The following is a 21,443-nucleotide window of genomic DNA, read 5'->3' as shown; positions in this document are numbered from 1 at the left end:
TGTCAGTCCTCAATTCAACCAACAGCCACCCCCTCCAACCTTCACCCTCGCTTCTGCCCACTCACCACCCCCTCTCGGTAAGTCTTCTTTTTCTTTTCCTCTTTCTTTACATTTAGCTTATTTAAGCTAAATGTAAAGCTCCCCCCTCTTCTCCGTTATCAGGCATGCCCTACACGCCTCAGTGCGCTCACATTTCTTCCAAGCTCCGTTCTAAGATTCTTCAAGGACAGTATGTTAATCTGGCATCCATTCTTTTACCATCCCCCGAAGTCGACCAACGCGTTGCTTCATCTGAAAATTTTACTGCCATTCTCAAAACTTCAGATCCCCGTCTCTCAAAGGATCTCTCCATTGGCCAATTTCTAGCGGCTTTCAGTGTTTATAGAGACGTTATTTGTTTTGTTTATCCCGACCACAGAGTCAAATTAGATGCCTATCTGGCTCTAATCGCCGACCTTCATATGCAATACAGCAGGTCACTGTTCTATCAGTACCATAAAGCCTTCGCACCTAAAGCTGCCGCATCCGTTTTAATTCTGGTCAGTGCCTTAATTGGTCGATCCTGGACATGGAAACTCTAAGTTCACACAATCTACAACATGCTTTCAGTGCGGCGCCATCGGACATCAGAGTGCCTTCTACCCTTCTCTTCCCTTTAAACCTAGTACCTCTGCCAGTCCTCTCCCTCAGCCCCTCATCAATCTTGGTCAGCACGACCGTTCCGGGAGAAAAGTCCAGGTATTTAATAATATGCCCGTTTGCAATAACTTCAACAAAGCATCTGTGCTTTTCCCAATTGTGCTTTTCTTCATGTATGTAGCCTCTGCTGAGATGCTCATCCGAAGTCAGTATGTCCCCGTTGTCCATTCCCCATCAGAAGCCCTTGAGGTTCCAGGAATTAGTTTACCATTACCTCTCCACTCCCATTCTAGTGCCTGAATTAGCTTCTCTTCTGCTTTACTACCCCGATCACACTTTCATTAATTTCCTGATTTCCGGTCTCTCCCAGGGCTTTCAGATAGGCGGCCCTCATTTTTTCGCTGCTCCCTTCGTCTTGCCCAACCTCCATTCAGTTCTCAACGAACCGAATGTAGTTTCACAGTTGTTATCGAAAAAAATTTCTAAAGGATACATTATTGGCCCTTTCGTTTTCCCCCCTTTTCCTTTTTTTCGTGTTAATCCTCTTGGCGTTGCAACCCGGAAATATTCCGGTAAAAACCGTCTCATTTTAGACCTTTCTGCACCCCATTCTGGTCCCCCTTTTATCATCAATAGTCTCATTCCGAAGCCTCCCATCTCTCTTTATTATGCCACGGTGGACCAGACCATTTCGCTTATTAAATCTGCCAGGCTGGCACATGGCTGGCTAAGGCTGACATTACCGATGCCTTCAAGATCTTACCTGTACATCCCTCTCAGTGGCACCTTCTAGGTGCCAAGTGGGACAACAAATTTTATTTCTTTGTTCGGCTGATGTTTGGATGTAGAAGCAGTCCTTGCCTTTTCAACATGTTATCTGAAGCCCTGTGCTGGATACTCCTCAACATTGCAAAGCTCCCCTCCATGCTTCACCTTCTTCATGACTTCCTCCTCGTCGACTCTCCTTTTCAAACACCCTACTCCCTCCAGAAACTCAAGGATCTCTTCAAACGTGTCGGGGTCCCGATCTCAGAGGAGAAAACCGCTGGTCTGTCAAAAAAGCTAGACTTTCTCAGCATCTCCCTTGACTCAAAAAAAAAATGCTGGCTTCATTGCCGGCTGACAAATTAACCCGCATCCATGAGATCTCTCAAACTCACCTCTCTTCTTCCGCTCTCTCTAAACGCAAGCTTCTGTCCTTGCTCGGTCACCTCAATTTCATCATGCATATCATTCCCCAAGGCCGTTCTTTTATCTCGAGGCTGCAGGATTTAGCAAGTTCAGTCAATTCTTTGCACGATCAAGTCTCGCAAGATGACGGCTGTCGCTCTGATCTTTCCTTTTGGTCAAAACTGCTTAACATCTGGAACGGTATTTCGTTTTTCTACGATGACGACATTCTCTCCGCCGACTCTATCCAGTTCTATACAGACGCAGCTCCATCAGCAAGTTTTGGGGGATTTTTTTAGGGCAGGTGGTTTGCAGAGAAATAGCCCTCTTCGTTTCCGCTGTTTTATAAATATATTTTTTTAGTATAATTTTTCTAGTTACACAATGCATCAAACCGTATCAAATGATTTGTCCACTTAGTCAGTCAGAGTTAATGTGCGCGGCTGTGCGGTGATCTGAGAAACTCGTCCCTTAAAATGGACCAACCAAAATAGTTTGTGTGTCTGTCACGAATCTGTATCTCTGTCACGAATCTCTTACTTAGAGGAGGGTGACATCTGTGTGGGGGCCGGGTCGCAGGAGGCGAGGAGGAGAAGTCTCTGGGACACTGAGAGGCGAGGAGGAGAAGTCTCTGGGACACTGAGAGGCGAGGACAAGAAGTCTCTGGGACACTGAGAGGCGAGGACGAGAAGTCTCTGGGACACTGAGAGGCGAGGACGAGAAGTCTCTGGGACACAGAGGCGAGGACGAGAAGTCTCTGGGACACTGAGAGGCGAGGACGAAAAGTCTCTGGGACACAGAGGCGAGGACGAGAAGTCTCTGGGACACTGAGAGGCGAGGACGAGAAGTCTCTGGGACACTGAGAGGCGAGGACGAGAAGTCTCTGGGACACAGAGGCGAGGACGAGAAGTCTCTGGGACACTGAGAGGCGAGGACGAAAAGTCTCTGGGACACTGAGAGGCAAGGACGAAAAGTCTCTGGGACACTGAGAGGCGAGGACGAAAAGTCTCTGGGACACTGAGAGGCGAGGACGAAAAGTCTCTGGGACACTGAGAAGCAGGGACTCGGGAGCAGCATCTCTGGTCTTTGTTAAAATATTAGCATTTATGGGGCCCCTGAAATCCTGTGGGGCCTTATGGAGCTGCTGACTTAATTTGGATTAAACAAAAGTGCAAATTATTTGATATTCATTTAAATTGTGTTTTTTGATTTGTTGTTTTTAAAACCAGTTGTGGGTTTAAATAGCATCTGTCAAGAAAATCCGAGATCATCCCACTTCCCCATGCTGGAGATTTTAGTTTAACAGTAAAAATAAATAAAGTTATCTTTAAAATTAATTACTCAAGTAAAATCTAGACCCAACATTAGACTTAAATGTCAATAAAATCAATTTGGTTGTGTGTGTTGTTTCTGTCTCCTGCAAACTTTGCTTTAATTCTACTTTTTTCTATTTAATCATAAGAAATCATAGTCAAGACAGAGAGAGTCATGAAACAGGAAAAGCAGTTTCCTGGAAAAAGAGGAAGTAAGTTTCCAGCCTGCAGATTTATAAAAATAGTTCAGACTATTACTTAGCATGAAAGTTTTAAAGAAAGAAATCTAAATATTGTGAGTAATTGGATAAGATTCAAAGTAAAATACTTATATTAATATTGGTTTACTTGTAATAATACTTACACTTACACTTACATTAGTGGGAACTCTTACAAGTAAAACAAGTAACTGTAACTTTGATATCAAATAATAAGAATCATGAATTATTCTTGGTTTCTTTACAGAAAACATTTGTAATAACTCACATTAAGATTATAATAAGAGTAACTGATAAATTATGGTTATCATAACATTATAAAAGAATGATAAATCAGAGAAGTAAAAGAAGTTATAAATGTGATTTTTACTCTGAACTTGAAATGTTATAAATGTGATTTTTACTCTGAACTTGAAATGGTGTCAAAGGTGTAACTGCAATTAAAGATCACTGATGTGTTGGAGGTAGATTGTAGGTGAAAGGTTAAGGGAGAAAGAGGAACTAACAGGAGAGCAGAGATGGTCAACACCTTATTTGGAAACAGGTTGTTGAGCAAAAGTGGGTGCGACTTTAGCAACTCTCGGTGCGAAGATGTGAGTTTGGAGGATGCAGTTGCTCCTTTTCTCGGAAAAGGAGTCGTGTCCTACGTGCCTGGGTCAAAGTGACCCAGGTCACAAGTGTCACAGGTGCATTATTTCGCAACCTTCAACAGTAACCAGGGCGAAGGCCTGAGCTAAGAGTTGGGGCCTGGTTGCGCAGTCATGAGGATGTGCTTACAGATGTTCTTTTTCTATAAAAATGCCTAGGAGACTGCTACAGCTTTGTGTGTTGATTAATAGTGATTGCTTAATGTGTAATCTCTGTATTTTAGTATGTTTTCTGTAACGATGAACCAAAATCAAATAATCTAATGTAATGAATTGATGTTTTATATAAAACAAACTTTATTGATTAAAGTTAATTATATGGATAAGAGTATAGAATCAAAGAAAGAGAAGGAAGGCTGAGGTGGGTGCAAACTGCAAATGTCAGAACATGAGAGTGGGTTTAGTTGTGCAACTGCCAGGTCACAAGTATGCCTGCCACTTGAGAAAGTTTCCAATAGTCGCAGGTGTCAAAAGCACGTTATCTCGCAACAGGGTCAATATGACCCAAGTCACGAATGTCACCAGAGTGGTGTGCAATCTCCCACAACGGTTGGGGCCTGAGTGTAGAGGCGGGCAAACGCAAGCAGCACCCCTGCTCTCTCTCTCTCTATCTGGGGTACATGCCCACAAGTGCAGAAACGTATAAAAATGTGAGACCGAGGTGATACGATGTTCTTCGTCGCCGGCGCTGAGACTCTACACAAGTGTGGTAAGAAGACCAGCAGAGGACTACGCCCTGGAACCAAGAAAAGCGCCAAGGAGGACAACGGAGCTCCTCACGCCGGACCAAAGGGCGAGATCCACCGACCCACTGCCTTGGTTCCTAATTAGATTTCCAAACTCTGCACTCTACCCAGCGATTTCAAAATTACATCGCAACGGACTTGGGGAACTGAACAAAAGTCACAGGATCGACTAAGGGCTGTTCGGCTGGATGAAGCAGACAGTTCATTTTGTTTCGGTTCCAAAGAGGATTTATGATTCAAAGTCAAAGACTCTGACCAAGGACTACAAGGACTCCTGTTGCCAAGATCCGATACCATCGATGGGTATGAGTTGTGCCACACCCCAAAGCCTTATTTGATAGATAGATGACAGTGTAGGGAGGTTGTTAGGTAAAGGTTGAATTGATCTAAACTATATTGATTTTCTTTGTATGGTAATCACAAGTAAATTCTGTATGCCTGTCATTTTCCCTGCTAAAGCTTGCTTAATAAATTCATATATTTTAAAAATTCTGATTAGGTTGTGGACATTGAAATTAATTGAGTCATTTGAATTAAAGTGCTTCTATTTATAGTAAAATCAGTATTCATGATTCTAGTAATGTGGTGGCTTCAGACTTTCCTTTGGTGAGAGAAAAATAATGACCCTGTGATTATCTTAGTCTTAGTCACTAAAAATTATCTAGCCGTTACCAAGTGCACGTTACAATTTTAGAAAGGGAACTACCGTTAACAGAAGTGGTTATTGGAACTATGCGGCTGTGAGGGCTACTCGGTTGATTGTTCCTTAACTGGGAAGGGTCATAACTTCTGGATAAGGAGGTAGTCAGAGCTAGACGAATCCCTTTCGCCACCAGTTTAAATAGATTATCTCTTATAGATCTTGTTCAGGGTAAGACCCAGGTCTTAGAGATTCTCCGGACCTGTTAGACAGAGAACTGGTTCAGTAGTCAGCCCGAGGAGTTGTGAGGAGAGGGCGGGGCTGGCTATTGCGCAGTAACAAACATGGCGTCCCTGGGTGGGCCCAAGTCCAACGGAGTAGGAGGGCCCCAGGTACTAAGTCAGTAAAAACAGATGTGTGATTCTGAATAGCTCACTTAGTGGCTAGCTCCTAGGGAGAGGAGCTAGTGGTGACTGATAGGGCTGTCAGTCACAACCCTCGCAGTAACTGTATAGCATACAGGTGAGGGAAAGCTTCTACTGAGGATAAATTACCAGATCCAGACAGTGAAGCCAGTAGCCAACCCGGCCTGGACCCATCCCTGCTCTATATCGATAAGAGAGGCTTTGGGGGAGAGGCAACTCGAAGACAAAGAACAGCGTGGATAATAAAGAAGATTGATACGGCCACGAAGAAGAGGAACAAAGTGGAGGAGGGGAGCAGTCTGAGCTCTCCAAGTCCCAACTACAGAGAACTCCAATGAAGTTGCTGCTGCTCAGTGATGGATTCGGCACCAGGACAGAGCCAAATCAGCGCATGTTCTTCAATCATCACTACTTCTACAAGAAGGAGAAGAAGGAGCGGGAACCAGCATCAGCCCCAGCTGCGAGAGAGGATTCTGACGTCGCTGAGGCTCCATCCCGTTTCCCGAGCAGGACAGGGACCCCCGGCGGAGAGCTGGGATCGGCGGACCTCATCGACTTGGCTTCGGATGAGGACGAAGGACCATCTCGACCGGCTCCGTCACCAGCCCAGGAAAGTCCTCGACCGACACGTCTGGAGGAAGCGGAAGGAGCACCCCAGCGGAAGGTTGAGGAGGAGGGGATGGAGACGGCTGCGATCGACTGGTTGTCGCGGAGAGCCCAGCTGTCCGAGTTTCGCCCGACGCTTCACAGCACGGAGAGGAAACCATCGGCACCGCCACGACATCGGGATGAGAGCAGCTCCGACGACGCAGGGGACAACACGGACGAGGAGCATCAACGAGCGCACACGCATGAGGGAGCTCATTGGCGTGGGAATGAAGAAGTGGGACAGAACTCCCAAAGGTCGGGAGGTCCCAGAAGAGTGGACTGTTATGTCCACCAGCGGAAGATTGTCTTTGTCGATACCGAGAAGTGGGACAGTACTCCCAAAGGTTGGGAGGTCCCAGAAGAGTACGTGGACGAGGTTGTGCGCAGTGTGCATGAGGCCCTAGGACATGCAGGCGTGCGATCTACCCGTAGGGAGCTGGAGGAGCAAGAGCTTTGGATCCCAGTGAAAAAGGTCCAACGCGTGCTGAGGGACTGCGAAGTGTGTGGTCAATACAACGCAGGTCGCCGAGGGCAGCGGTTGGAGGGATTGACCATCAAGAGCACAGTCCCCTGGGGCTCAGTCTGCATGGATGTTGCGGGCCCCATGGGGAAAACAGGAAAAGAGGTGAGAAATACCTCTTGGTTCTGATGGACTCAGTAACAGTGACAGCTGCTAGAAGAGCAGGTCTTCCCTGCAGAGGAACTCCGCTCACGCCAGAAAGCAGGGAGGCGAAGACACTTCTCCTTTTTGCCCAGAGAAGGAAAAAGGGAAGTTGCAGCTCAAAGTGTCATTGGAAACAGGGCAGAGAGTCAAGATCGGCCTACAGCCACGGTGATGAAGCTGAGGTTCAACGCCCAAGATTTTGTAAAGTAAGTACTGAACTGCAACACAGTACTACAGATGAAGAAAGGGATCCAAGGAGTCGAGCAGCTCACTCCAGTTCCTAACTAAAGAGAAACAGAAGCCGGTGAAATGGCCAGTGAATCATGTAATACTCCACCCTATCTCGGACTGGCCACCGTGGGGGGTGGTAATTAGAAGAACAACTTCAAGGCTTTGGACTGGGAGGGCCGTGAAGAAATTGGACTATGCTAAAGAAGAACTCCTGTCACAAACTGATGGATTAAACTGGAAAAGGGGCTGAAGTCGTGAGGAAGAAGTCATAGAAAATCACTAAGATCAACCCTGTAACAAAGCATTGAAGTCAGACCCAACACCTAGAAGGATCTGGCAACTGTTTCGTCCTGATATCTAGAGCACCTGTCCTGGATATTCAGCACTGTAAGCTTTGCAGTTTTGTTTTTTTGTTTGTTTGTTTTTTTAAAAAAATTGGACAATTCCTGATGCCTCCGACAACTCCAGTACCCCTTAAAGACCACAGCTACGGAAAAGGATCACGATTACGAGGAAAGCGTCATGCTGCTTATTTTTTTGCTTTGCTCTGCTGAATGTTCGAGATTTTTTTTTTTGAGGCCTTCTTCCTTCCCACATCCTGAAGAAACGACAGTTCATCCAGCGAAGGTTCCTGTGAAAGAATCAGAGCGATCCAAGTTCTCTTCGACATTCATCACCTAATGGGGGAAATTAAAACTCCAAGGAGGGGGTGTCAAGAGAGGTGGAGTTTTGATGACTACACTGAGCCCTTTGTGACAACTGAGGATGAAGAATCTGCAACTTCACATCCCAGAAGAACCTCTTCTCTTTCCAGACGATGACGACGGAGAACTGCAGGAGGGTGATGGACTCCCAGCATGGGAAAGGTCTGACCTCGTGGAGGGGGTGTCAAGAAAATCCGAGATCATCCCACTTCCCCATGCTGGAGATTTTAGTTTAACAGTAAAAATAAATAAAGTTATCTTTAAAATTAATTACTCAAGTAAAATCTAGACCCAACATTAGACTTAAATGTCAATAAAATCAATTTGGTTGTGTGTGTTGTTTCTGTCTCCTGCAAACTTTGCTTTAATTCTACTTTTTCTATTTAATCATAAGAAATCATAGTCAAGACAGAGAGAGTCATGAAACAGGAAAAGCAGTTTCCTGGAAAAAGAGGAAGTAAGTTTCCAGCCTGCAGATTTATAAAAATAGTTCAGACTATTACTTAGCATGAAAGTTTTAAAGAAAGAAATCTAAATATTGTGAGTAATTGGATAAGATTCAAAGTAAAATACTTATATTAATATTGGTTTACTTGTAATAATACTTACACTTACACTTACATTAGTGGGAACTCTTACAAGTAAAACAAGTAACTGTAACTTTGATATCAAATAATAAGAATCATGAATTATTCTTGGTTTCTTTACAGAAAACATTTGTAATAACTCACATTAAGATTATAATAAGAGTAACTGATAAATTATGGTTATCATAACATTATAAAAGAATGATAAATCAGAGAAGTAAAAGAAGTTATAAATGTGATTTTTACTCTGAACTTGAAATGTTATAAATGTGATTTTTACTCTGAACTTGAAATGGTGTCAAAGGTGTAACTGCAATTAAAGATCACTGATGTGTTGGAGGTAGATTGTAGGTGAAAGGTTAAGGGAGAAAGAGGAACTAACAGGAGAGCAGAGATGGTCAACACCTTATTTGGAAACAGGTTGTTGAGCAAAAGTGGGTGCGACTTTAGCAACTCTCGGTGCGACGATGTGAGTTTGAGGATGCAGTTGCTCCTTTTCTCGAAAAGGAGTCGTGTCCCACGTGCCTGGGTCAAAGTGACCCAGGTCACAAGTGTCACAGGTGCATTATTTCGCAACCTTCAACAGTAACCAGGGCGAAGGCCTGAGCTAAGAGTTGGGGCCTGGTTGCGCAGTCATGAGGATGTGCTTACAGATGTTCTTTTTCTATAAAATGCCTAGGAGACTGCTACAGCTTTGTGTGTTGATTAATAGTGATTGCTTAATGTGTAATCTCTGTATTTTAGTATGTTTTCTGTAACGATGAACCAAAATCAAATAATCTAATGTAATGAATTGATGTTTTATATAAAACAAACTTTATTGATTAAAGTTAATTATATGGATAAGAGTATAGAATCAAAGAAAGAGAAGGAAGGCTGAGGTGGGTGCAAACTGCAAATGTCAGAACATGAGAGTGGGTTTAGTTGTGCAACTGCCAGGTCACAAGTATGCCTGCCACTTGAGAAAGTTTCCAACAGTCGAGGTGTCAAAGCACGTTATCTCGCAACAGGGTCAATATGACCCAAGTCACGAATGTCACCAGAGTGGTGTGCAATCTCCCACAACGGTTGGGGCCTGAGTGTAGAGGCGGGCAAACGCAAGCAGCACCCCTGCTCTCTCTCTCTCTATCTGGGGTACATGCCCACAAGTGCAGAAACGTATAAAAATGTGAGACCGAGGTGATACGATGTTCTTCGTCGCCGGCGCTGAGACTCTACACAAGTGTGGTAAGAAGACCAGCAGAGGACTACGCCTGAACCAAGAAAAGCGCCTCACAAGGAGGACAACGGAGCTCCTCACGCCGGACCAAAGGGCGAGATCCACCGACCCACTGCCTTGGTTCCTAATTAGATTTCCAAACTCTGCACTCTACCCAGCGATTTCAAAAATTACATCTCAACGGACTTGGGGAACTGAACAAAAGTCACAGGATCGACTAAGGGCTGTTTGGCTGGATGAAGCAGACAGTTCATTTTGTTTCGGTTCCAAAGAGGATTTATGATTCAAAGTCAAAGACTCTGACCAAGGACTACAAGGACTCCTGTTGCCAAGATCCGATACCATCGATGGGTATGAGTTGTGCCACACCCCAAAGCCTTATTTGATAGATAGATGACAGTGTAGGGAGGTTGTTAGGTAAAGGTTGAATTGATCTAAACTATATTGATTTTCTTTGTATGGTAATCACAAGTAAATTCTGTATGCCTGTCATTTTCCCTGCTAAAGCTTGCTTAATAAATTCATATATTTTAAAAATTCTGATTAGGTTGTGGACATTGAAATTAATTGAGTCATTTGAATTAAAGTGCTTCTATTTATAGTAAAATCAGTATTCATGATTCTAGTAATGTGGTGGCTTCAGACTTTCCTTTGGTGAGAGAAAAATAATGACCCTGTGATTATCTTAGTCTTAGTCACTAAAAATTATCTAGCCGTTACCAAGTGCACGTTACAATTTTAGAAAGGGAACTACCGTTAACAGAAGTGGTTATTGGAACTATGCGGCTGTGAGGGCTACTCGGTTGATTGTTCCTTAACTGGGAAGGGTCATAACTTCTGGATAAGGAGGTAGTCAGAGCTAGACGAATCCCTTTCGCCACCAGTTTAAATAGATTATCTCTTATAGATCTTGTTCAGGGTAAGACCCAGGTCTTAGAGATTCTCCGGACCTGTTAGACAGAGAACTGGTTCAGTAGTCAGCCCGAGGAGTTGTGAGGAGAGGGCGGGGCTGGCTATTGCGCAGTAACAAACACATCTCACTGGCAATATTTTCCCATAACATATAATTACCCAGTAATATTTTTACATTTCATGTCTACTTAACATCTTTTGATACAAAAACATGATGGACCACCGGTGGACGGCCTTGGTGCCCCGACCACCTGGCTTAGCCTGTTTTCTGGGGGAACCCTTTGATCCTAGACCTGACAAAATAAGGTCCCTCATGCGCAGAAGAGGACGCAATTTTCATTGTGGTCCGCCATGATTGTTGTTTTCATTCCCACATCTGCGTAACAAGACGCAAAATAGTGGCGTTTGTCACACATCGATGAGGTTGGGGTTGGGTGAATGCGACCTGGCTATAAAAACACAGGTTATTTATTAGTTACCTTTAACAACTATCCATTCATTAATTCTGGAAAAGCCCCAGGTCCATCATAACCTTGTATTTCTTCATCTCTCATGTTCTTGTACTGTGGTGCATCAGTATTGTCTTCATGGATTAAATTGTCAGCGCTGCCTTCAGTCTGGGCCAAGCACTATCCGCAGGCATGTAAAGTACAACAGATCAATTGTGCATTTGTAGTCTAACCTCTGCAATAAAATACATCCTCAGGTACAAACAAGACACACTTGAATGTCAGTGACTAAATCCTATTAGCTGAGTTTTCCGTTGCACTTTAATTTATTTGTCAAGAACATTTACACTAAGTCCTTCCACGGGATATTGTTCACAGCGGCCCCTGCAAAACATAAACAGTCCGGCTTATAACACAGTGAATCCAAAGCTGTTAGAAGTTTAGTTTATAAGGCTTAGACTAAAGGCTTAAATGTATTTTCATTAATTTCTCCACTGCACACAGTTTGATGAAACAAGATATTGATAGTGTAAATATTAAACTGCAATTATAAATGTGGATTTTGGTCTTTACATAATGTATTGACACATAATGTGTGTCAATACACACATTATGCTTATTTAGTCATAACTATGTTTGATTTGTTATAAACAAAAAGGTACAAGGCTTTTATGTAATTATGTAATTTCTATCAAACCTTATAAAATGGTCTATTTTTACATTATGCATGTTCCAAAGATTGAACAATCCATCCATCCATTCATCCATCCATCCATTTTCTGTACACCTTTGTCCCTAGTGGGGTCAGGAGGGGTGCTGGTGCCTATCTCATTTCGGGTGAGAGGCGAGGTCACCCTGGACAGGTCGCCAGTCTGTCGCCGGGCAACACAAAGACAGACAGGACACACAACCATGCAAACACACACTCTTAAGGAGCTGTTTCCTTCATCAACATGTCCATTCAGATCTGCTCTCATCATCACTTTCTACTCCATCAAGATCTCTTTGTGCATCACAGCCAGCCTGTAAATTGACCCAAATTTTCTTGATTTTGGGAGATCGATGATTGACCGATACTTCCATGTGAAGCAGACATTATCAATTGATCTTATCAACCTCGAAAAAGGTGTAAAACTAAACGACTGTCTGCTCTCCTGTGGGAGAGGTTTGACTGTTGGCCCCGCCCACCAGGTCATGCCGTCAACAATAGCCACCCCACTGTTACTAACTCACCGACTTTATAACTACATTCAGCAATGTTTCAGAAAACAAAAATCGGTATTGACCAAAATTGGGATTGGCAGGTCAGACTTCTTAAATATAGGTAATCAGTAATTGACCAGATTATTGATCCACACTATAGTAAAACAGGTAAACCTCGCAGCCATTCCTCACATTAAACATCTACCGTTCTCCTCTTCATCATATCAGTCAGCTTTGTACGTGGAGCTAATCATTAAATATGAAGAGAATAGCAATCTGTCCATATAAGAAAGGGATAGAGATGAAATAAAAATAAAACATAAACAGTGGCATAAAACAGAGAGATGGAAAATAAAAGAAGTGAAAAGAGAGTGTGGAAAAAGCCAAGGGTATAAGAAAAAAAAGAATTAATGGAAACTCATCAAAGTGATTAAAGTAAATGCAAAAATAGGAAAAAGAAAAATACATGAAGCTGAAGAAGAAATGACACAGCATAACTCACAGTATAAAAAGAATAAGCATAAAAAAGACACAGAGCAGATGAAAAAAATTGAGAAACAAATGTAATAGATCTAAAAATGAAACCTACAAAGGAAAGAATGGGAAGCAAAAATGGCTAACAAAACAAATGACAAAAACAGGAGAGAGAAATAGATGACAAAATATCAGATAAAGACTTATGACAGTGATCATTAATTGATTAAAACTAGGGTTGAAAAAAAAGAAAGCTGATGAAGGAAAACTACCCAGAGGTGGAAGGGATGAAGGGGGGAGAAAAGATGTGATCGTAGGCGTGTGATGGAGGGAACAGAGGGCAGGAGAGGAAATTAGAACGAAGAAAGACAGACAGGCGGCGCAGAGTGAAGGGATGAAGTGAGAATGGAGAGGCAAACAGAAACAACAGCAGAACCGGATGATGAGCTGAGGCAGCAGGAGAGTCAGGAGAGAGCATTAGTGTCCCTTGATGCATCCTTATCTGGATCGCAAACTCTGATTCTCCACTGATAGCTGCCAGCGTCCCGATCACTGCAGCACAAACTTCTGTCTCTTCCCCTGAGCATCATCATCACTCCGACACTTAGAGTGAAACCCAGAGAGTGCCTTCCATCGTCACGCCAACGTGGAATCTTATCACAGTGACTCTCCATTTTCCCTTAACTGGGACAAACTCGTTCACCAGGAGAACCTTTGTGCTTGTCAGACTCATCGTGTGACGCGGACGGTTTGCAGGCCGAATCCCAAACAACGTGTTGGGTTTAAATGAAAGGTTGGCATCCTCTGCCACCCGTTGCTCACTGGGGTAGAAACCGTTGTTTCTCATCTGGCTGCTGTTCTGACGCACGATGTGGATAATTAGTGATCACAATGAATGTTTCCCACATGTGTGCATGTTGGAAGTGATTACAGAGGCTATGGGGGAAACACAGCTGAAGAAGAAAGAAGAGATTTAACAATGAGGACTCACATTGTCTGTTCTGAGCTTCTTGGCCGGGCAGCCTCCATCCACAGGATGTAGCATGTAATACAGCCGCACTTTGTTGGCGTGTTTCCGACTCTGAAAAGCAGGAAAGATTCTAATTAATATCAGTTATGTTAAATGTGTGTTACCTTAGCAAGATCACACAAAATGCTTGACTGTCTGATTTAATCATGGGTCAACCCTGAGAGATGAAGCAGCCACATCGATGGCAGACACACACCGACACACACCAACAGGCGGAGACTTAAGAGAGTTTTACTTCGATCACGGCCTGAACTATGAACAAGAGATGCACCGATTCAATATTAATATCTGTATTGGTCCCAATATTGGAAACATTTTTTGGATCGGATATTTGTGACAATGTGCCCAATCCATAAGGGCAGATCTATTCAGTCTAATTCTATGTCTTATGCTCTGAGCAGTGTCATGCTGTATTGATATTACTATGATATTACATTATGTTTAGAAATCCTAATTGCACTTTCCGAGCTTCACATTAATGCAGAAAAAAACCACACTTCAGTAAAAAACAGAACATTAGTGTACAGAAAAAAAAGTTTCTTTCAGTTTCTGCAAAAAAAAGAAGTTACTATAATGAACTTTTAAGGAAACTATTTCACTGCTTCTTTTTAACTCGGTAAAAATGTGTATATGGAAAGCTGATACTGTCACTGTGGGAGTTTTGACTCGGCTCTGGTGCCATGGGCGTACTGCCTCCTCCCAGTGTTCGTCATGAAATGCTAAATATCCGCAGTATTATGGCATAGTTCTCCGAAAACTAAAAACCAAAACAAAGCCCAGGATCTGCATAATTTATTTTTTTTTACCTCAGTTTAAATGTTTAAAGATGCTTAGCTGTGAAGGCAGCTTGAGCAATACATAGTGAGATAGTAAACAATTAATGGAGGATTTTGTTACTTAAACAGAAAACTTCACAATGTTGATGGCTAGATTATGCCTCAAATGATCTGTTCTCATTGAAACGCAAATAAAACTGAAGAAAATGCCATATTGCTCTTTTCGCCCTCACAGACAAAAATCTTTCATTTTAAAGGAAAAGTCTTTGGTTGTAAGCTGTACCCATTCAGTGTGACAGCTACTCTACCCCTTTATATAAAACAAAGATAATTCATTTTTGGGTACTGTAAGAAAATTGCTGAGGTATGACACAGACACATGTAGCAACTGCACTTTTTTTCTGTGATTATCTCCAAATGTTACATGTGTCACAATGGCAGTCTAGACAAGAAGTGATTACCACTGTGGCTTTTGAAGAACTGAACTGCACCTGGAAGAAATTTTGTTGTTTTGGTCAAAGCTGTGCTTAAAAAGAAAAAAGAAAATCCCAGTCAGCCTTTAATATTTTAAAAACAAACTTTAGTCCCATTAATTCCCACAAATCCTTGTTTATTCCTATGGAATGTTTCCTGGAATTTTACCACTAAGGTTTTGGCTAGCGTTAGCCCGGTCTGAGCCTGGTAAAGGTCAGCCTGGTTCTTTGCTTTTCTTCCTCCAGAGGGTTTAGGCTCTTGTCTACTGAGAGATGATTGCTTCCTGTAGGTGTAAACTCTCTCAAAATGTTTTATTTTACCCAATCGCTCATGGTTGCTCATGAAATATGTGAAGCACCAGTTCGACACTATGAAGCTTGCCAGAAATCGCCTGCATTGTAAACAACCATCCTCCACTGTGAAGAGACAAGCGCAGAGTTGAACAAGATTGTTGCTTAATTTAATATTTGGAAGAGTGGCCATCACAGACTGAACGGCTTTGTTCACTTCCTCCGCTGACGTCACTAAAACTACAGGCAGACAACCATTCCCCCCCCCCCAAAAAAAAAAAAAAAGCGACATCATCCTTCACAACTTCCCTTTCCGTTTGCTGATTGGCTCTGTTGAATTTCCACCGGAGGAATTCAATTCAGTGGTAAAAAACCCAGACTGTGCTGTAAGCAAGATCTGAATAGAGCGAAGTGTTTTACGAAGACGATGGCCTGGCTAGTAATGTCTCTTATATAAGTTGATACAACCACCTGTACTGTGGAGAAAAACAAAGAAAACGTGCCCTTATTATTAGGAGTCAAGGTTTATGAAAAAGTCTCTGCATGCGTTCCAGTGATGTGTCCATAATACTGTGCTCATCTGGTTGTACTCCCACCAGTTGATGGTGTAAACATCTCCACAACTCATTCACACATCAGTCCATCATATTCCTCAGATGAGGCAGATACAAGTTATAATTACTAATAAGAAGTCTGAAAAGTGTTGGAGCAGTTCCTCTTCAGGATTGCTTGAATGTGAGCGTGGCTATTGTGCACGGTGAAGATAATCAGGACTGAAGAAAAAATCCATATCGCATTACTACCACATCAGTGAGCAGATCACAGATAATGTGATTCAAGCAACCCCCTGCTAACGGGCCGGGCTGTTCGATGCCAAACGACCCAGGCTTGTTTTTTAAAGAGACTAATCCCAGTCGGATGTAAAATCCACTCCTCAGGAGTGCAAATAATCTTTAAAAGCTGCTAAGAGGCGCTCCTGGTCCAAGAACTCAACTCACGCTGGACATTTCTTCCTGTTCAGTAGCCGCCTGCAGCAGCCTGCGCCAATTCCCAGCTGTGAATCTATTCATATATATCTGAAACCAGATCTATAAAATGTAGAATTTGATAGCTACAACACTGCATCATGAACTAAACTGGATTTAACTTTTGAGGATAAAAGATGTTACTTGTTACCTGTTGAGTCTTTGAACTAGCTTAGTTTACTAAGCTGCTCCTGATTTTACTATCACCTACCAGCTGAGCTCATCCTGTGACTGAAACACGTTCAGTCAGATCACATGGAGACCGTTTGTGAATAACAGTTTTTAGAACTTGCTGCAGATTCTGGATTGGGTTTGGGTCTGGAGTTTGACCGGGCCGTTCCATTGTAGCCCTGGCTTTATGTTTCTGTTGGTCGTCCTGCTGGGAGCCAAGTCTCCGCCTCACTCTCAAGTCTTTTGCACTACAACAGGTTTTCTCCAACATTGTTCTGTATTTGGCTCCAATCATCTTCCATCAACTCTGACCATCTTCCTTGTCCCTGTTGAAGAGACAAACCCCCAGAGAATGATGCTGCCACCACCATATTCGACAGCAGGGATGGTGTGTTCTGAGTTAAACGGGTTTTGCATTTTGGTCAAAAAGTTCAGTTTTGGTCTGGTCTGACTAAATCTCCTTCCACATGTTTGCAGTTAGCCAGAAGCCATGTTGGACTTCTTATGGTTTTCTTTTAACAGTGGCTTTCTTCTGCCCCACCCTTTACAAACCCGGGGGCCATGAAACTCATCATCAACATCTCTTCCTCATGTGAAAGGAATCTGAAATCTGTCACAAAAAGAAAAAAGAAAAAATTCTTCCTTACAACTGACTCTACAGAGTCTGACCAGCAGTGCAATTAGAAAGTTGCAGCAATAAATCCCAGTAAGGATGTTCATTGCTATTCGATGTACTCATTTAATGACATTTAGAATGATTTAATGTAAGTCCCAGAGGCGGATGCATTCCTGTGCGTTAGCTGGACAACGAGTTTTACTGTTATAGTTTTCCTAAATCTCTCTGTATGGGAGATCAGTCTGCTGACAAACTGGGACGGTCGTTTCTAATGCCATTAAAAACAACCAAATGCTCTTCCAGCCCAGAACTTGAAGTAATCTAAATTATAAAGACATATTAGGGTCAAGAGACCTGGTTCAAGTGAACTTAACTTAAACAAAGTTGTTAAATAGTTATATAGTAATGCCTGATAACTTGTTTATTTCCTGAAACCATCAGTTTCTCTGTATGTTTACCATGTCCCCCCCTTCCTGTTACAGCACAGCAACAGTTTTCACATGATACCAAAGTTTTAACATGATGCTGACAGGAACTAGCTTGTGGTTTTAAATTTGTGCCTCACGTGGCTGGAAGCACATTAGGTGAAGCCGATGAAGGAGGGTTCCTGTATTCACATTAAAATCCTGTCCGAGATCATAGAAAGTGTGAGTGGAATGTGAATGTCGAACTCCTATAATATGACTAGCTTCACGGACTAATTGTCGCTCTTTCACAAAGATTTTTTGCTGTTTTCCGTCTGCTTAATCATATTTCAAGAGGACAGCACATTTTCACTCTTGTTTCTCACTTGTTTTGTTTTTTTTCCTTCCCTCTAAAGGCCACCTACCAGCTGCTCTCTCAGGACATTTTCTGTTAATAACCTCTCCTTCTCTCCAGTGTTTGCACTGTAAGTGCCACTGAATTAGGCTGAACCATATAAAGAGGACCAAGCAGCTCAGCAGTGTTTAAACAGAAAGTGTCAGGCCACTTTTCATTCAGACAAAAGGTTCTGGGCCAGCTTTATCACCTTCTACTTGTGCTTTTTATCGCTTAGCACACAGACTAATTCCTGAGGAAACCAAGTAAAAGCAAAGCAGAATAGCCGAGCGTGTTTTCCACAGATTACTCCTAACTCGCGCTCGTACAGACCTTCTCTTTGATTTTTGATCGGTACTGTTATGGTTCTGCCTCATTTTGCTCCAGCAGAACCTTTTTTTCATCAGCACTACAAATAGCTAATATTTCCATCCCATTGCCTCTAAAGCAAGGAAAAAAAAAATAGGAGCAGTTTAAGCATCTGAGTGTGCGTATTTTTTAATTTTTAAAAAAATGAGCTTAATGCCAGCAGCGTTTCGGAACCACTTTGTGAACATGCAGGTTTAAAAATCAGTTGAGACAGAAGTGCTTTTGGATGCGTCGCTGCCGAGGTTGTCAAAAAAATCCATGTCAACATAACCGATTGCTAACAGAGACTCTTAGCTCCTCCCCTCTGCTGATGCAGATTACCTGATGACTGAGAATCAGAAACCGGAGCTGCTGCTAGTCGTTTAAAACTCTTGTAACATTGCAGTGTTGCCATTGAATAAACCCTTGTGACAATCAGACACATTTCTAAAAGTGTTTAGTCCAGGGTGTGGATGAACACGAACAGCTGAAGGAAGGCAATAAGCAGTTAGCTACGCCACATAACTCTGAGTTTCCATTAGCCATGAAACGGCAAATATTTAAACTACGACTATAAATTCACTTAATGGAAGTGTTATCATATCATCTACCATTTATTGTGAAAAATGAAAGTTCGTGATAGGAATTTTGATTTATCGTCACAAATTTGACTTAATGTAAAAATAAACTGACTAAAATTGTTCTTTTTTTTTTTTTTTTTACTATTTCTCATCATTTTTCCAATGAGAGCATCAAAAAATAACAGTACATCCAAGAATATGAATAATGTTTCTATGTAGTGATACCACATTTCTGTAAGTCTGTGGCGTTACAGAAGGATCACAAACTTGGCACCTTGAGTGCCGAGCCATAAAAAAAAAAAAGTACCGGTAATCATTAGCATTAGCATTGTCATCATTTTTATCGTCATCAGAATAGCAGTATAAAATATTGGGATAATCCCAGTCCTTATCGCCCACTCCTCTGTGGAGCAAAGGGCAAATTCAAAATTAAGTGTTGTATGAAAACAATATTAGCAGTACTCAAACACAATAACATTAGTTATTCTTTTAATTTGGAGCATATGACAGTATAACTGCCGCGGTTATAAAGTCATCCTTAAGTTTTTTTAGCCAACTTGCTGACCTTCAGACTTCCTAAATGCCATGCCGTTAAGTGAATACTATGTTTTAAACCGATGCCATTTCTATAAATACTCGGCTCATCTGTGCCATTTAAAGTTGACCTTTCTCCAACTTACTCTCCGGTGAACTGTCTTTGGCACCACAGCTCTATATTCAGTTGAGCCAGTCAAATTAAAACTTTTCAAACATAATTTTGCAAAACCCCAGTGAATCAAGCCTCACAGCTTTGGTATCGCTGAGGCCTCAAGGGAACCACATGCCCGTTTTCCATAAGATGAAAGACCTACTGAAATCCCAGTAGGTTTGTATTGTAGCACCAGCTCATATTATATGACACACTGAGGTCTCACAGTAATCAGAAACAGCTGCAGCTGCTGGAGTCAGGGGAACAGGTGAGTGATGAGACGCCCACCAGGGTATCGCAACTATATTAGCCGAAACAGACAGATATTATCTCCTTTGCTCTCCTTCTGATCCCATTTCTGGAATATTTCTGCTGAATGTAAAAGCAACAACATTCGGGTGCAGGGTTCAGCAGTCTCTTGCATGGAGACGGAGAGAAGAGATGTTGTTCATGACACCAACTAATAATGGAGTTTAGGGTTTATTTTACCAGGGTTTTAGCACTTTATTCAAAATGTGATTTCTTATGGATGCAAGAACAAATTGTGTTGTCAGTCTTACTGTTACCGTGAAAGGTTCTGGAGAGGTTTCACAATGAGGTTCACAGACAGCCAGTAACCTTTCATTTCACATGAAATACGTGAATGTATTTATGCCCGATATTTAATAAGATACGACTAAACAGTTTTTTTTTTTTTGGCTGGTGTGGCCTTTAATGAACAGGAAACAGGGTGGAGAGAGAGGGGGAGACATGCAGCAAAAGGAATGGGAACCCAAGCCAGGACTAGAACTACCAACTGAGCCAGCCAGTCCCACTAACCAGTCTTCTTCTTAAACACACATGGCTGCCAAACTGGATTTTAAAGTTTAGTTGATCAGAGCTGCCTTAACCTCTCAGAATTTTGACTTCAGGGATCTTCCTGTTAATTACTGCAACTAGGAATTTTTTACTTCAAACATACAGTGGAAACCTATTAGAAGGCTTTTGCTTGTTTACAGTGATAAATCTTAAACAGAAGCAGTCCAACTCCCTATGCTGTGCTATTTTAAAAGATCCAGACAACACTGTGGCACTAGGAAAATTCGTGAGTTGGTACTGATTTAAAAATGCAGATTGGTCTTTCCCCTTTAACAAAACAAGCCAGAAATGACACCCACTCTTCATGTTGTCCTAAATGTACTGAAGTGGAAAGGTGTGTTGAAGTTGACTTCTCAAAGTCAGGCCCCTGAACTGCCAAGCGGGAAAACGGCGTCTCCACAATGGACAACTTATGTGAAAGTGAAACCGTTTTAATGTTTAGGGATCTGATGAAACAGTGATAAATGGACTCTGACCAGGCAACCAGTTTAGGGAGAAAACCCATCATGAATGCTGCGAGGCAACATTTAATGCACATCAATAACACACATTGGATGCATCCGAATTAGCCAAGACAGAATCAATTTTTGGCTTTGGAAAGTCATGGAATGGTTAGTGGTCAGAGACTCATCACCGCTTGTTTTTTCTACCCTGTACCCAAAATGCAGCTGGATCTACGAATTGTAGAGGATTCTGTTGAAAGTAATATTAACATTAAGTCTGACAGCTTGACTTAAGCAACTCTCAAATATAAATAGAACATGCCGACCTTCAGTCACGGCTGTTACCCCACATCTGTTTCACCAGATCCAGGACAAAAAGCCAGATTTCCAATCCTGTGAACATCCATGAATATTGACAATTCCCAGCAGTTAAGAGCTGCCCACAGGAAGTGGTGT

At 42.3% G+C, this 21,443-nt stretch overlaps 1 protein-coding gene across 7 annotated transcripts in view; it reads right to left on the bottom strand.

The window, feature by feature from the left end:
• zmat4a (zinc finger, matrin-type 4a) overlaps nucleotides 1-21,443 on the bottom strand; it is a 93,246-nt gene that overhangs the window by 47,543 nt on the left and 24,260 nt on the right. For all 7 annotated transcript variants that reach the window (XR_006370175.1, XM_044111529.1, XM_044111531.1 and 4 more), the window contains exon 3: nucleotides 13,881-13,970. Coding sequence is in view for 6 of the 7 variants with exons in the window: in XM_044111529.1 (XP_043967464.1) it covers nucleotides 13,881-13,970 (90 nt within the window). In the remaining variant the exon portion in view is untranslated. The remainder of the gene's footprint in view (nucleotides 1-13,880; nucleotides 13,971-21,443) is intronic.

Source organism: Gambusia affinis, linkage group LG03 (assembly GCF_019740435.1).
Source record: "Gambusia affinis linkage group LG03, SWU_Gaff_1.0, whole genome shotgun sequence".
Taxonomy (NCBI): Eukaryota; Metazoa; Chordata; class Actinopteri; order Cyprinodontiformes; family Poeciliidae; genus Gambusia; species Gambusia affinis.
This window is presented reverse-complemented; position numbering and strand designations above follow the sequence as displayed.